The sequence below is a fragment of the Rana temporaria genome, chromosome 5 (genome assembly GCF_905171775.1).
Source record: "Rana temporaria chromosome 5, aRanTem1.1, whole genome shotgun sequence".
Lineage (NCBI taxonomy): Eukaryota > Metazoa > Chordata > Amphibia > Anura > Ranidae > Rana > Rana temporaria.
The window spans coordinates 29,642,252-29,659,714 of NC_053493.1; the positions used below are offsets into that span (position 1 = coordinate 29,642,252).

The 17,463-nt window shown below is 43.2% G+C and overlaps 1 protein-coding gene across 2 annotated transcripts in view; it reads left to right on the forward strand.

Annotated features, from left to right (window-relative positions):
* The first annotated feature begins 1,069 nt into the window (after nucleotides 1–1,069).
* Nucleotides 1,070–17,463, forward strand: part of LOC120939890 (serum paraoxonase/arylesterase 1-like) — a 32,336-nt gene continuing 15,942 nt past the window's right edge. Inside the window, exons 1-4 of one of the 2 annotated variants that reach the window (XM_040352307.1) lie at nucleotides 1,070–1,205; nucleotides 10,342–10,412; nucleotides 14,450–14,505; nucleotides 14,605–14,773. In XM_040352307.1, the coding sequence (XP_040208241.1) occupies nucleotides 1,132–1,205; nucleotides 10,342–10,412; nucleotides 14,450–14,505; nucleotides 14,605–14,773 (370 nt within the window). In that variant the 5' untranslated portion in view covers nucleotides 1,070–1,131. The remainder of the gene's footprint in view (nucleotides 1,206–10,341; nucleotides 10,413–14,449; nucleotides 14,506–14,604; nucleotides 14,774–17,463) is intronic. The other variant, XM_040352306.1, reaches the window with a different exon arrangement.

Here is a 17,463-nt window from a genome sequence, read left to right on the forward strand (position 1 = left end):
CAGACTATTGGGGTCATCTCTCTGCTCGCTTTGCCCTCTTCTATCAGCATGTTCCTTATCAACTTATTAGCAATAATTTCTATATTTTGGGCCAGATTCAAGTACATTGTCGTATCTTTGTGCCGGCGTAGTGCATCTCATATGCGCTACGCCGACGTAACATTGAGAGGCAAGCTGAGTATTCACAAAGCACTTGCTCCCATATTTACACCAGCGTAACGTAAATAGGCCAGCGTAAGCCCGCCTAATTCAAAGTAGGCAGGTAGTGGGCATGTTGTATTAAAATGAATCGTGACCTCATGTAAATGCATGGCTGTACGAACGGCGCATGTGCGCGCATGCTCAGAATCACGTCACATATACTCCCTAAGATACGACGGCTCAATGCTTTCGACGTGAACGTAACCTACGCCCAGCCCCATTCACGTACGACTTAAGTAAACGACGTAAAATCCAACGGCAGTTCCGACGTCCATACCCTAGACGACTTAGACCAGCTATTTGGTGGTTTATCTTTACGCCGGACGCACGCCTTACGTAAACGGCGTAGCTTACTGCAACGGGCGCAAGTACGTTCGTGAATCGGCGTATCTAGATCATTTGCATATTCGACGCGTAAATCTATGGAAGCGCCCCTTGCGGCCAAAGTAAATATGCGCCCAAGATACGACGGCGTAGGAGACTTACGTCGGTCGTAGGAAGCCAAAATTCAGGCGTATCTTGTACTGTGAATACAGCGCATAGATACGACGGCGCATCCGTGGACTTACGCGGCGTATCATTAGATACGCCAGCGTAAGTCTTTCTGAATCTGGCCCTTTATATCTACCTGGAATTCTAATTCTTCTCTAGTCTACTCTATCCAAAACTAGATAAAATGCTTTGCCTTGAGCTGGCCTTTAGGAATATGTCTAAAATGTTATCATTATTTTTTTTTTTATACTTTGTATTTTTAAACTTCTGAATAAATCGCTAAGTGACATTCTAAGTTTGTCTTTGAATTGTGACATGCACAGTTATGCCCATAGGGAACTGCCACTGTCACAGCCTCTGAGGCCCCACCCACAATGATTGTCACAGTTCTCATCAAGCACAGTGCAGGCAGGATCTCTCTCTTATTACAGCGCTGACATGGGGACCATGCTGAAATTAACCCTTCTCGGGGTCACCCTGGGATTTCTTGGGGAACGTATTTACCAGTTCTGGTAAGTCACATTCTGTCCCTCTGTACTGTATGAAAAAGAATGCTTATCTACACAAATCAATGTAACAATCTGTTACTTTTTAACTTTAGAAACCTTTTGTTCTATATAGATCAATATATAGCATAGTATGCACCTGATCCCCGCTTAGGCAGCCTATAGCCTTTCACTTGCTGAGGTACTACAAATCCCAGCAGTTACAAAACGTAACAGTTGGCGTGACACCTTTCTGTAGTCATATCGTCACATTTCCAGAACCTCATCAAGACACGATGATATTTTTTTTTGCAATATTATCTAGCATTGTTCTTCTAAAGTTGTTATGCCACGTACACACGATCATTTTTCAGCATGTCGAAAAAAAGACGTTTTCCCAACTTCATCATTAACCACTTCATTACTGGGCACTTAAACCCCCTTCGTATCCAGACCAATTTTCAGCTTTCAGCGCTGACGCATTTTGAATGACAATTGCGCGGTCATACAATGCTGTACCCAAATTATATTTTTATCATTTTTTCCCCACACATAGAGCTTTCTTTTGGTGATATTTGATCATCTCTGCGATTTTTTATTTTTTGCGCTATAAACAGAAAAAGACAGAAAATTTAGAAAAAAAAACACTATTTTTTACTTTTTGTTATAATAATATCCAATTTTTTTTTTATTTTTTATATTTTTTTCCTTGGTTTAGGCCGATACGTATTCTTCTACATATTTTTGTTAAAAAAAATCGGAATAAGCGTTTATTGATTGTTTTTTTGCGCAAAAGTTATAGCGCCTACAAAATAGGGGATAGATTTATGATTTATTTTTAATGTTTTACTAGTAATGGCGGCGATCTGCGATTTTTTTTTTTTTGTCAGGCCTGCGATATTGCGGCGGACATATCGGACACTTTTGACACAATTTTGGGACCATTCACATTTATACAGCGATCAGTGCTATAAAAATGCACTAATTACTGTATAAATGTGACTGATAGGGAAGGGGTTAACACTAGGGGGTGAGGAAGGGGTTAAATGTATTCCCTGGGTGTGTTCTAACTGTGTGGGGTGAGGGGACTGACTGGGGGAGGTGACCGATGCTGTGTCCCTATGTACAAGGGACACAGATCGTTCTCCTCTCCTCTGACAGCACGTGGAGCTCTACACACAGAGCTCCACGTCCCTGCTGTGTTACCGACGATCGAGTGTACCCGGCGGACATCGCGGCCGCCAGGTACACGCATCGGCTTCTCAGCGATGCGCCGGGACAGTGTTTACCCGCTGCGTGCCCCCCAGCGGCGTGCGCGGGTAATGTAAACAATAGGACATCTAAAGACGTCCACTCGGCACTTCAGGTCCGCGCTGCAGACGCCTTTTGACGATAGCGCGGATCTGTAGTGGTTAAAACAATGTTGCCCACACACCAGGGGCGGACTGACCATTCGAGCACTCGGGCACTGCCACTAGGGGGCCCCATCCGGGTTGCCAGGCTCAGTAAAACCAGGGACAGTATGTAAAAATCTGTGTTTTTTTTTTACATCTGTCCCCGATATGTCCGATACCGACATGCTTCTGATGTGAAAATCCCGAGATTTTAGCTGCCCCGCCTCTGCACTGTCTCCTGGCGTGGTGGCCATCTGTAAGCCCGGGGGCCCCATAATCTTCTATTTCCCGGGGGCCCCATGAGTTCTCAGTCCGGCCCTGCCACACACCATCGTTTTAAAAAGATGCTCTAGCAAAGCGCGGTGACGTACAACACGTACGACGGCACTATAAAGGAGAAGTTCCATTCGCCTTGGGGCTGCTTTAGCTGATTCCGTGTTAGTAAAAGACGTTTCGCGCTTTTCTGTCTGTTACAGCGTGATGAATGTGCTTACTCCATTATGAATGGTAGTTTTACCAGAATGAGCGCTCCCGTCTCATAACTTGCTTCTGAGCATGCGCGGGTTTTTTACGTCGTTTTAGCCCACACGCGATAATTTTTTACAACCCGAAAAACGACATTGTTTAAAACGACGTTAAAAAATGCAGCATGTTCGAATTTTTTTTTTTTACGTTTTTCGGAACCCAAAAAATTATGTGAAGTCCACACACGGTCATTTTAAATGACGTTTTTGAAAAACAACGTTTTTTTTCATGCCGAAAAATGATCGTGTGCACGCGGCATCAGTCTCTGTCATCAAATTTTATAGTTATACAATAATATACTCAAAACAACATTCTTCCAATTGTTGTATCTGTACACGGAGGGGTGGGCAACCCTGGGGAGGTGAGGATGTACCTGAGCAGCATGGAAGGAATACAAATTTAGCAGGGCACAGCTTTGTTTTTGTTTTCTTAAAGGTAAAAACCATTAAAGAGTTAAAAAAGATTTGAACAGTTCAAGGGTTTCAAAAGTTCAAGTTAGTAATGCAAGCGCTCAGGTCAATAGAATGTAATGCAGAGTTCAGCGGTCATTAGTAACACAGACTGTAGAGGTCATTGGTATAATGTAGAGTTTAAGGGGCAGATCCACAAAGAAATTACGCCGGCGTATCTACTGATACGCCAGCGTAATTTCAAAATTCCTGCGTCGTATCTTTGTTTTGAATCCTCAAAACAAGATACGACGGCATCTGGGTTAGATCCGACAGGCGTATGTCTTCGTACGCCGTTGGATCTCAGATGCAATTTTTCGACGTCCGCTAGGTGGCGTTCCCGTCGTAATCTGCGTCGAGTATGCAAATGAGCTGTTTCAGACGATCCAGGAACGTACGCGCGGCCGTCGCATTTTTTTACGTCGTTTCCTTTCGGCTTTTTCCGGCGTATAGTTAAAGCTTCTATATGGTGGCGTACTCAATGTTAAGTATGGCCGTCGTTCCCGCGTATAATTTTGAAAATTTTACGTTGTTTGCGTAAGTCGTCTGTTAATGGGGCTGGACGCCATTTACGTTAACGTCAAAACCAATGACGTCCTTGCGACGTCATTTAGCGCAATGCACGGCGGGAAATTTTAGGGACGGTGCATGCGCAGTTCGTTCGGCGCCGGGACGCGCTTCATTTAAATGAAACACGCACCCTACCCGCCGCATTTGAATTCCGCGCCCTTACGCCACAAGAGATACACTACGCCGCCGTAACTTACGGCGCAAATTAGTTGACGATTCAAACTTATGCCAAGTAAGTTACGGCGGCGTAGCGTAGCTTAGATACGCTGTGCCGATGCAGATCTTTGTGGATCTGCCCCTAAATCTCAGTGCTAAGTAAAGAAGAGTGCAGAAGTCGTATTCAACACACAGTGCATAGGTTATCAGTATGTAATAATATTGGTAGAAACTGCGCTGCAATGTGAAAAGATCAATATAACAGTCAAATTATAATGTGTGTGATGCACACAAATCACTAGTGCAATCTAAAATAAACAAGTGAAAGGTGCAGAGTCCATATGAATGGATGTATCTCAGGGAAAATCAAGATGACAGAAAGTTCTCCGAATGTGTGAAAGGTATCCAAATAGTATCCAGTGAATACAGACTATAGCAGATGAAAGTATCCTCCACCGTTAAATCCTAACAGCGCGGTACGATTCGTGGTGACGTGCCCCTGGAAGAAGTCATTGTTGTGACGAAACGGCGTAGGGAGGAGCGGCGTGCTGACGTCACCACGAATCGTACCGCGCTGTCTACCCGGAAACAAATTTTATTACGGTATCACGCTATGTCAGCCTTTTCTCTTTTGGGTCACACTATGGAGAAGGAATAGTCTGATATGTGAAACTGAGATAAGGTGAAAATATACCCTGGAATCCTGGATCTGGCAGTTTAGTTGACGGTTACATGCTTGATTAACTTATCATTTTGGTAAGCAGTTAGGATTTCACGGTGGAGGATACTTTCATCTGCTATACAGATTCACTGGATACTATTTGGATACCTTTCACACATTCGGAGAACTTTCTGTCATCTTGATTTTCCCTGAGATACATCCATTCATATGGACTTTGCACCTTTCACTTGTTTATTTTAGATTGCACTAGTGATTTGTGTGCATCACACACATTATAATTTGACTGTTATATTGATCTTTTCACATTGCAGCGCAGTTTCTACCAACATTATTTGTATTTTATGTTTATCTGACATTTTGAGCTGCAGCAGCCTTTTGTTTTCTATTTTTATTTTATTTTCTATTTTTTATTTTTTTTCACTGTTTTTTCACCCAATGTAAGTGGTCTCACACTATTTACGATTGTTTAGACCTGCGCAGTATTTATTTTCACATACACTCTATCAGTATGTAATGCAGAGTTCAGAGGTTTGTTGCATGTGACGTAGAGTGCGAAGATCAGGAAAAAGTAATGTAGAGTGCAGAGGTCAGTAGTATGTATAAGTAATGCAGAGTGTAAGTGGTCCACAGTAATGCTGCGTACACACGAACGGACATTCCGACAACAAAACCGTGGATTTTTTTCCGACGGAATGTTGCCTCAAACTTGTCTTGCATACACACGGTCACACAAATGTTGTCGGAAATTCCAAACGCCAAGAACGCGGTCACGTACAAGACGACGACGACGACGAGACGAGAGAAATTAAAGCGGAGGTTCACCCATAGAGAACACATTTTCCCCTTAGCTTCATGCTCGTTTTGTCTAGGGGAATCGGCTAGTTGTTTTAAAATATGACCTGTACTTACCGTTTACGAGATGCATCTTCTCCGCCGCTTCCGGGACTGGGCGTTCCTTCTTGATTGACAGTCTTCCGACGGTCGCATCCATCGCGTCACGATTTTCCGAAAGAAGCCGAACGTCGGTGCGCAGGCGCAGTATAGAGCCGCACCGACGTTCGGCTTCTTTCGGCTACGAGTGACGCGATGGATGCGACCGTCGGAAGCCTCTCGGAAGACTGTCAATCAAGAAGGAACGCCCGCTCCCGAAGACCCATACCCGGAAGCGACGGAGAAGATGAATCTCGAAAACGGTAAGTACGGATCATATTTTAAAACAAATAGCCGATTCCCCTAGACAAAACGAGCATGAAGCTAAGGGGAAAAGAGAAAAAAAAACGAATTGGGTGAACTCCCGCTTTAAGTTCAATGATTCCGAGTATGCGTCGAATTGATTCCGAGCATGCATAGGAGTTTTATGCATCCGAATTGGCTACAGACGATCGGAATTTCCATCAAGAATTTTCGTTGTCGGAAAAATTGAGAACCAGCTCTCAAACATTTGTTGTCGGAAATTCTGACAGCAAATGTCCGATGGAGCCTACACACGGTGGGAATATCCGACCAAAAGCTCACATCGAACATTTGATGTCGCAAATTCCAACCGTGTGTACGTGGCATAAGTATTGCAGAGTGCAGGGGTATGTAGTATGTACTACAGTAAGTCAGCAGTAACAGAGAGTGCAGATTTCCATATTAAAGCGGTGGTTCACCCTTAGAGGGCACTTTTCCCCCTTAGATTCCTGCTCGTTTTTACTAGGGGAATCGGCTATTTATTTTAAAATATGTGCAGTACTTACCCGTTTACGAGATGCATCCTCTCCGTCGCTTCCGGGTATGGGCTTCGGGAGCGGGCGTTCCTTCTTGATTGACAGGCTTCCGAGAGGCTTCCGACGGTCGCATCCATCGCGTCACGATTTTCCGAAAGAAGCCGAACGTCGGTGCGCAGGCGCAGTATAGAGCCGCACCGACGTTCGGCTTCTTTCGGCTACGAGTGACGCGATGGATGCGACCGTCGGAAGCCTCTCGGAAGGCTGTCAATCAAGAAGGAACGCCCGCTCCCGAAGACCCATACCCGGAAGCGACGGAAGAAGATGCAGCTCGAAAACGGGTAAGTACTGCTCATATTTTAATACAAATAGCCGATTCCCCTAGACCGAACGAGCAGGAAGCTAAGGGGAGAAAATTTTTTTTTTTACAAATGGGTGAACTCCCGCTTTAAGTAAAACAGAGGTCATAATTCAATAGTAAGTAGCTCAGAGTGCAGGGGTCAGTAGTAAGTAGCTCAGAGTGCAGGGGTCAGTAGTAAGTAGCACAGAGGTCAGTAGTAAGTAGCTCAGAGTGCAGGGGTCAGTAGTAAGTAGAACAGAGGTCAGTAGCAAGTATCTCAGAGTGCAGGGGTCAGTAGCAGCGGCGGACTGACCATTCGGGCACTCGGGCACGAGTTGTCAGTCCCCGCCCCTGGTCAGTAGTAAGTAGCACAGAGTGCAGGGGTCAGTAACAAGTAGCGCAGAGGTCAGTAGTAAGTAGCACAGAGTGCTGGGGTCAGTAGTAAGTAGCACAGAGTGCAGGGGTCAGTAGTAATCAACACAGAGGGAATGGGTTGGTACCACAGCACAAAATTCCCCCCTTCCTCAGAGTTCTCAGATGAGGTGGATCAGAGATCGTACTGCGCATGCGCCGTCCCTAAAATTTCCCGACGTGCATTGCGCTAAATGACGTCGCAAGGACGTCATTGGTTTCGACGTTAACGTAAATGGCGTCCAGCGCCATTCACGGACGGCTTACACAAACAACGTAAATTTTTAAATTGCGACGCGGGAACGACGGCCATACTTAACATTGGTTGCGTCGACCGCGCGTACGTTCGGGAATTTCGCGTAAATAGCTAATTTGCATAGACGACGGGGGAAAACGATGGAGGCGACAACTAGCGGCGGAACAAAAAATGTAATTTAAGATCTGACAGCGTAAGAGCCTTACGCCTGTCAGATCTAATGGATATCTATGCGTAACTGATTCTAAGAATCAGTCGCATAGATACGACGGCCCAGATTAGGACTTACGACGGCGCAAATAGCGTTGCGCCGTCGTAAGCCCTTTGAGAATCTGGGCCTAAGTTGTTTTTAATGGCACATCCACTTTAACTCAACACTCCTGTATTTAGAATCCTTCTATAGACATGTTTCTTTAGGAGAGTCAACCAGCACCAACTGGACCTCCATCCTAATCTCAATCTTCTGTAGGAGAGTCCAGCAGCCTCCATAGGGCTCCATCTGCTTTCAGACAGGGCCAGCTTCCATATCCACACACAATCGGGCCTCTTTAGGCAGACAGATCTCAAAAAGTAGTTCCAAACACATGCACCCTCCCTGTGCCACAGCCTGGTGGAAAGAGAGCTCAACTCATCCTAAATATGTATACCCTTTCCCATAATGCACCACTGGCAAAGAAACCCCTAGTGGTTGCTTGGGAAAATATATGAATATGCATAATCCGGACCCACTATGTGATCGCACACTAATGCATACCTCCCAACTTTCTGAGATGGGAATGAGGGGACACCTATCGGCAAAAGTATGCAGGCATAGGACACACCCCGTGCCACGCCCCCTTAAAGGAGAATTGTACAAAAACATACCATTGGTTAAACCCACAAGTGCTTTTTTAACACTACTATTCCTTTATATTGGCTCTTGGAATTTAAAAATGCAGCAATTTAGAAATTAGATGAAAGGTTTAGCTCTGGAAAACACTTTTTGATAGATAAAAAGTGCATTTTATATACATCTATATAGAACAGACCAAAATGAGGAGAATGAGGGACAGAGGGACATTGCTTCAAATCAGGGACAGTCCCTCAAAATCAGGGACAGTTGGGAGGTATGCTAATGCCAGAGGTGACACCTACAGACATAAGGGAGAACTGACAACTAGGCTGAGCTAAGGGGAAGCTGAGCAAGACAGGCTATCCATTGGCATTGGCTGAGAGTAGCCATAATTTAGAGACATTCCTGCTTACGGCAGCATTATGTTTGTTATATTGCGTTTAGGTATAAACTTGTTTATAGTAGTCAGCGTAGAGGGATTGCATACCTCCCAACTTTCTGAGATGGAAATGAGGGACACCTATCAGCAAAAGTATGCAGGCATAGGACACACCCCTTGCCACGCCCCCTTAAAGGAGAATTGTACAAAAAAATACGATTGGTTAAACCCACAAGTGCTTTTTTACCACTACTATTCCTTTATATTGGCTCTTGGAATTAAAAAATGCAGCAATTTAGAAGTCAGATGAAAGGTTTAGCACTGGAAAACACTTTTTGATAGATAAAAAGTTCATTTTACATACATCTATATAGATCAGACTAAAATGAGGGACAAATGAGGAGAATGAGGGACAGAGGGACATTGCTCCAAATCAGGGACAGTCCCTCAAAATCAGGGACAGTTGGGAGGTATGGGATTGGTACCCCTGTTAGGCTTTTATTGCTCTCTGTGCTTCCATTTTGGAAATTCACCCTCTTTATTTGTCCTGTTTACTGTATCACCAATAGTGAAAGTGGAAAGAAAATCCCAAATTATTATTGCAATAAGTTGGGAAAAGGTACAGTAGGCCACAAATTGGAAGCAACTAGGCATTTACACCAAATATCAAAGACTTTCCTACTGTAGTATCTATAGAGTGTGTCACTGTGGGGATTCCTCTCTGGTGCTCTAACTGGGAAGCATAACTTTGCAAACTTTGTCACTGGCTTGATCCTTACCTCTGAGGCTACCTATCAAAGAGTTAAAGTGGGTCTAAAGGCAGAATTTTTTTTTCCTTAATGCTTTCTATGCATTAAGCCTGTAGGAGTGCCCCCATAACAAGCAGCTTGCTATGGGGGCACTCGGCAAGAAGGAGGAGCCAGGAGTGCGAGCAGGGGACATGAGAAGAGGAGGATAGGGGCTGCTCCAGTAAGTATAACTTTTTTTTTTTAACCTTTACAATCCTTTTAAGTTTAGAGTAGTATGATGCAGCACTGTAATTGCAATTGGCCGCAGCAGGAAATTTTTAAATAGCAAGGGTAGGCCTAAATTTACTAGACAAAATAAGAGTGTACACTGGGACTTTACTACAGGAATTAAAGTAGCTTTGTAGCTTCTCCTCTGCTGTTTACTTTCCATTTCTGTGGAGTTATGGAGTACATATCCCATTGTAACTTGCTGATTCCTGTACTGATAGTGCCTCCTGAAACTCCTCCACTTGGCACGCTCTTTAGTTTAGAAGGCAGGCTCTGTGAAATGTGTCACACAAAAGCACAGAATTATGTGTGGGAATTTTCAAAGTTTAAAAACCTCAAGATAATTCAGATTAATAGTCGTAGGCTAGAAATAATTAAGATACAATATGGGAATGAATATATAATTTTTACATTTTGACCATAAATATGCTTTGATTTATGCAGCCATCAAACTGGATTTTTCAAAGAGGTAGAACTTATTGACCTTCCCAACTGTCAGCTAGTGAAAGGAATTGGTATGTATGTGATAGATCATATACTTTTTTTTTTATTATTATTGTTACCATATTATGTATAAGCTAGATAATTCTAGCACTTTTGATATTATATGCAATCTAATGCTATCTATTACCAGTCTTTCTGCATGGAGAGCAGTGATGCAGTTAAAAAAAAAAATCGATCATTATAATATTTTTTTACAGTTTTGTCCCCTATGAGACAAAGTACATATACAGTAGTACTTTAAAGCGGATGTGCCACTAAAAAAATATATTAAAAGCCAGCAGCTACAAATACTGCAGCTGCTGACTTTTAATATAAGGACACTTACCTGTCCTGGAGTCCAGCGCCGATCGCAGCAGATGACGAGCCGATCGCTCGTCACCCTGCTGCTCCCCCCTCCATCCACGGTGAGGGAACCAGGAAGTGAAGCGCTCCGGCTTCACTGCCCGGTTCCCTACGGCGCATGCGCGAGTCGCGCTGCGCCCGCCGATTGGCTCCCGCTGTGTGCTGGGAGCCGAGTGTTCCCAGCATACAACGGGGGACGGACGGGAAGCGAGGAAAAAACCCGTCTTTTGCCCGTATCGTAGGGCCGGAAGTGGGTGCAGATACCTGTCTGTAGACAGGTATCTGCACCCCCCTCCCACCTGAAAGGTGTCAAATGTGACACCGGAGGGGGGGAGGGTGCCGATCAGCGGGACTCCACTTTAGAGTGGAGATCCGCTTTAAAGTGCATCAAAAAGCCCAATCAAGATCAAATGAATAACAAAATCCAAAGCAGGTTACTGTATATCATGTTGTGATAGTTAAAATGTCTACATCAATACATGTTGGGCCAGATCCACGTAGATCGGCGTATTTTAAGCAGGCGTAGCGTATCGTAGTTACGCTACGCCGCCGCTACTTTGAGAGGCAAGTGCTGTATTCACAAAGCACTTGCGTCTAAAGTTACGGCGGCGTAGCGTAAATGTGTCGGCGTAAGGGCGAGGAATTCAAATGACAAAGATGTGGGCGTGTTTTATGTTAATTCAACTTGACCCCACGTAAATTACGTTTTTTTTTTGAACGGTGCATGCGCCGTCCGTGGGGGTATCCCAGTGCGCATGCTCAAAATCACGTCGCAAATAGTCAATGCTTTCGACGTGAACGTAATTTATGCAAAGCCCTATTCGCGAACGTTTTGTTGTTGTACACTTAACATTGTGTACGCCTCATAGACCCAGGGGTAACGTTACGCCGAAAAAAGCCTTACGTAAACGACGTAAAAAAATGCGCCGGCCGGACGTACGTTCTGAGAATCGGCGTATCAAGCAAATTTGCATACTCGACACGGAGATCAACGGAAGCGCCACCTAGCGGCCAGCGTAAATATGCACCTAAGATCCGACGGCGTACTAAGACGTACGTCAGTCGGATCTAGCCGCCATTCAGTCGTATCTTGTTTTGTGGATACAAAACAAAGATACGACAGGGCATCCTAGAAGTTATGCGACGTATCAATAGATATGCCGATGTAACTTCTTTGTGGATCTGGCCCCTTATGTATATTGTGTAAAATGAAAAAGTTGTAAATTAAAGATATAAAAAAAAAATTCTACATTAAAGCCCTATTCGTAAAATGGCACCCTAGTGTAAATATAGTGACAGTCAATAGTTGTATCCAATGTGTTCGGTGCCCACCACCTTTAGGCAAAATTCCTGCTCACCTCCAACATCTGACCCCACCACAGAGCTAAAACAGCCTTAGTGTCCTCCACTTAGGATGATACTGGATGGTACTGGAACACTCCCTCTGCTAGCACCCCTGAATCTCAGTCCTCCACCTCTCACTCTCAATGATTGTATGATATATCATAAAACCTGCTGAAGAAGCTCATGAAATTATTTTAGCGCATACGGGGGGGGGGGGGGTGGGGAGCTGAGCCGTTACCATCAACGTCATTTCACAAATTTGTATCAGTGTGGTGAGCTGATAATATGCATTTTTCACTGAGTTTTTTGTGAGTGTTTTTAATCCTAGTTCATTTAATAAATACACAACGGTCAACGGTCTGATGGACCATTTTCATTGGTCAAAACCGATCGTGTGTGGGCCCCATAGGTTATTTAACCATTGGTTAGAAAAAAGTCAACTTGCTTTAAATTTAAAAATCCACGCATGCTCAGAATCAAGTCGATGCATGCTTGGAAGCATTGAACTTCTTTTTTTTTAGCACGTTGTTGTGTTTTACATCACCGCGTTCTGACACAATCGTTTTTTTAACCGATGGTGTGTAGGCACAACGGACCATCAGTCAGCTTCATCGGTTAACCAATGAAAACGGTCCATCGGTCCGTTCTCATCAGATGGACTGATCGTGTGTACGCGGCATGAGGGGTGGAGGACTGAGATTCAGGGGTGCTATCCAGCATCATCTTAAGTGGAGGACACTGTAACGTAACGTCCCACACTCCACTTGAGTGCTTTCATCATATACCACTTGCTCCCAGTCTGAATATAGATATCAGATATTCCAACCACTAACAAGCACAGAACAAGACAGTACTCGTTTGGTTGCTGAACATGGACTGTTTATTAGAACAAGAATACAAGTCTTATATACAGTTAAAGAGGAGGTTCCCCCCTCCTGCTCATATTACTCTAACAATACACCTGTAACCAGAAACATAAATTATCATGAGCTAATTAACTAATCCCTTAAAGCTGCCAATGTGTTTCCTTAACTACAATACACATTATCATAAATATCAACACAGAACTCCTTCATACAAAGTAGGAACCTTGTCCTTACCATCCGACTTTTGACATCCAACGTGATTACAGCAGCAGTAAAATGAATTTATCTCACACTGGGATTGTTTTGATTGGTCAAAGGACACGTCAGACTATCATAAAGTTGGATCAAAGTAGTATCCTGTTCATTCAAGTCGGATGGATGTCGGACCAATGTAGGACTGATGTAGGACTGATGTCCCAGAGCAAAATTTTGGTTTTCACAACATGATATAACCTGATTTGGATTTTGTTATTCATTTAATTTTGATTGCTCTGCACTTTTTTGATGCCCTTTCATTATTGGTCGGTGAAGGAACACACTTTGATCGTGTTAGCAGCAGTCATAGCTTCGTTTTGATTAAAGGGGTTGTAAAGGTTCATCTTTTATTTTCTAAATTGGTTCCTTTAGCTAGTGCAATCCGCACTTACCTTTTCCTTCCATTTCCCTTCTAAATGTTTTTTTTCTTTGTTTGAATTTCTCACATCCTGTTTCTCCTCAGTAAGCTTTCCACCATCATCCGAGCGGTGGAAAGTCATTTAGAACAGCTTACTGAACAGCTTCCTGAGGAGGAACAGGAGGTGAGAAATTCAGACAAAGATAACAAAGAAAAAAAACATTTAGAAGGGAAATGGAAGGAAAAAGTAAGTGAACCAACAATGCACTAGCTTAAAGTAACCTATTTACAAAATAAAAAACGAACCTTTACAACCCCTTTAAGCACAAGATATTCATTTAAAGGATATTTACTGTAGTTTAATAATTGTGTGCGCTGATTAGATATAATTATGTATACACATATAGTACTTTGTCCCCTGTTTCTAAGTGCTTTCTAGTTATGAGGCCTCTTCCTTTCTTGCCGTGGCTAATCAAATAACAGCTGTGAAGGAGATGGCTTATTCAAAGCTGCAGCTTGTTTTCGGCTGTGAGCATTTTGCCTTTGAAAACTGCGGCAACAGTAATGCCGTTGCTTGTGTCAGTAAATTTCTGACAGCCGGGATAAGCTGCAGCTATGAATGAGCCGTCTCCTTCATAGCTGTTGTCTGGCAGAACATTGTGTTTGCCTGGAATTTGCCATAGTTCGACATTTTAGGAAACCTGTAGTGAGGAAATAAAGAGGGTGCGATTATGGACTTCTGAAAATACTGTTAGTTCTTCTCTGGCTTTCAAGGTGATCTGTTTGGCAACTAGTATTTATAGAAATTGGCCAGACATGACCGCCCATGGAAGGATGGATGACATTGTTAATAACAATGGGTACAACATATTTTTTTATACAGAATATGGCTCGGAAGATATTCATCTTCTTCCCAATGGACTCGCATTCATCAGCTCTGTAAGGACGATATTTACTATTCCTGGATTAAAGCTGCCCCAACGAATCTAATTAGTAGTCGTTTCCAGGTATGTTCTAATAGGTTATATCTCTTTAAAGGGCTTGAAACACCCAGCGCTAAAGAGTTTTGCACCCAACAAACCTGCAGAAATATTGCTGGTGGATCTGAACAATGACGTCCTTCACCCAAAACCACTACAGCTCAGTGAAGTCATTGATGCGTCTTCATTTAATCCTCATGGGCTCAGTGTGTACATTGATGAGAGAGGTAAGGAACTACAACTAAAATCTATTCTCCCTTCACTTCTTCAACCCAGTCTACAGATTTGGCTGTTTAGGCATTTTGCAGAAATAGTTATTTTGGCAAAAATGATTTCACTGTAACTTTTTTACATAAGTGGAAACTCTCAGTTTTGCTCATTGAGCTGTTTAGGCAAAAATGTCAATAATAAAAAAAATATACCGGTATATCTTTTTATCTCTTCATGTTTCTTTATGTATTTTATTGTCATTTGTGTACTTTCACTTTAAAACATGACTAAAGCTTAATTCTCTCTGTTCTACCTTAGTTACCTGTTAGCAAAGTTTTTATTTTTTTGTAAATCCAATATATATAGCCCTACAGAACTCACAGTCAACGTGGGCTTTGCTGCTTAACTGCAGACAGTATTCAAAAATCTTTATTCTACAGAAAAAAGACATAGGCCCGGATTCAGATACAATATACGACGGCGTATCTCCTGATACGCCGTCGTATCTCTGAGTCCGGCCGTCGTATCTATGCGCCTGATTCATAGAATCAGGTTACGCATAGATCTCCCTAAGATCCGACGGGTGTAAGTGACTTACACCGTCGGATCTTAGGCTGCAATCTCACGCTGGCCGCTAGGTGGCGCTTCCGTTTGTATACGCAAGGAATATGCAAATGAGGAATTACGCCGATTCAGAAATGAACGACCGCCCGGCGCTTTTTTTTTTTACGCCGTTTGCGTTCGGCTTTTTTAGGCGTATAGTTACCCCTGCTATATGCGGCGTATCCTATGTTACGTATGGCCGTCGTTCCCGGGTCGATTTTGAATTTTTTACGACGTTTGCGTAAGTCGTTCGCGAATACGGAGGGACATAATTTACGGTCACGTCGAAACCAATGACGTCCTAGTGACGTCATTTAGAGCAATGCACGCTGGGAAATATGACGGACAGCGCATGCGCAGTTCGTTCGGCGCGGGGACGCGCCTGATTTAAATTTTACACGCCCCCTACCCGCGGAATTTGAATTCCGCCGGGGGATTTACGATACGCCGCCGCAAATTTACAGGCAAGTGCTTTCTGAATAAAGCACTTGCCTCAAAAACTTGCGGCGGCGGATCGTAAATGAGATCTAAAGATCCGCTAACCTATCTGAATCTAGCCCATATTGTTCTATCATAGATGCAGCTACAAACTCATAAAAACTGCCATCTACTGGCTGATGTAGTTGTTGCACAAATTACATGCACAATGTATTCCAACATTTATCTCTACATTGGTTTTGGCACAAAAACAGTAAAGTGCACAGCCCCTGCCCATACCTGGCATCTGTAAGATGATAGGAATGAAGCCAGGTGCCAAGTTAATGTAACTTGCACATACATGGAATTTACATCATCAGTGGCCCGAAGGGTCTGGTATGGATTGGGGGGGGGGGACCCCCACACTTTAAAAACAAAGATATTTTTGTATTGCCAGCAATGGTATTGTATGTTTCTTAATAAATGTCAGTTTTGCTGCAGCAGGTTCTATACATAGTACAGGTAGACATTTACCAACCAGCCTCTGTCATTATACGGCGGGAGGTCGGCTCTTTCCCACAAATTTCTGTAGCTGTACGTTGGCTCCTTTAAGAGCCATAGCAGGTGCGCGTGTGCCCGCTGCATGGCAGGAGACCTGATGCACGTGGCCAGTGGCTGCGATGTCTGCCGGCCACCCACTATCACGGGAAAGAGAGCCAGAACGGGGATCTGTCAATGTAAACAGACAGATCCCCGGTCTGTCAGGGAAGTTGTGATCAGGAACAGCGATCTCTCTCCTCCTTCAGTCAGTCCCATACCCCCACAGTTAGAAACACCTCTCAGGGAACAGATTTAACCCCTGTATCACCCCCTAGTTTTAACCCCGTCCTTGCCAGTGACATTTACACAGTAATTGGTGCATTTTTATAGCTCTGTTCGCTGTATAAATGTCAATGGTCCCAAAAAAGTGTCAAAGGTGTCTGATCTGTCCACCGCAATGTCGCAGTCTGGCTAAAAAAAGCAGATCGCCGCCATTACTAGTTAAAAAAAAAATTATAATATCAATGCCATAAATCTATTCCCTATTTTGTAGACGCTATAACTTTTGTGCAAACCAATCAATATACGCTTATTAGGATTTTTTTTACATAAAATATGTAGAAGAATACATATTGGCCTAAATTGATGAAGAAATTTGTTTTTTTTACATTTTTTGGGGGGATATTTATTAAAGTAAAAAAAAAACGCAGAGGTGATCAAATACCACCAAAAGAAAGCCCAATTTGTGGGAAAAAAAGACATCAATTTTGTTTGGATACAGCGTCACACGACCACGCAATTGTCAGTTAAAGTGACGCAGTACCGTATCGCAAAAAATGGCCCCCGGACCATATTGCTGGTCAAAGACCAGAGCACTTTTTGCGATTCGGCACTGCATTGCTTTAACTGACAATTGCGCGGTCATGCGATGTGATTCCTAAACAAAATTGGCGTCCTTTTTTCCCCACAAATAGAGCTTTATTTTGATGGTATTTGATCACCTCTGCGGTTCTTAGTTTTTGTGCTATAAACAAAAATAGAGCGACAATTTTGAAAAAAAAAAATATTTTTTGCTATAATAAATATCCCCCAAAAATATATAAAAAAAACATTTTTTTTCCTCAGTTTAGGCCGATACACATTCTTC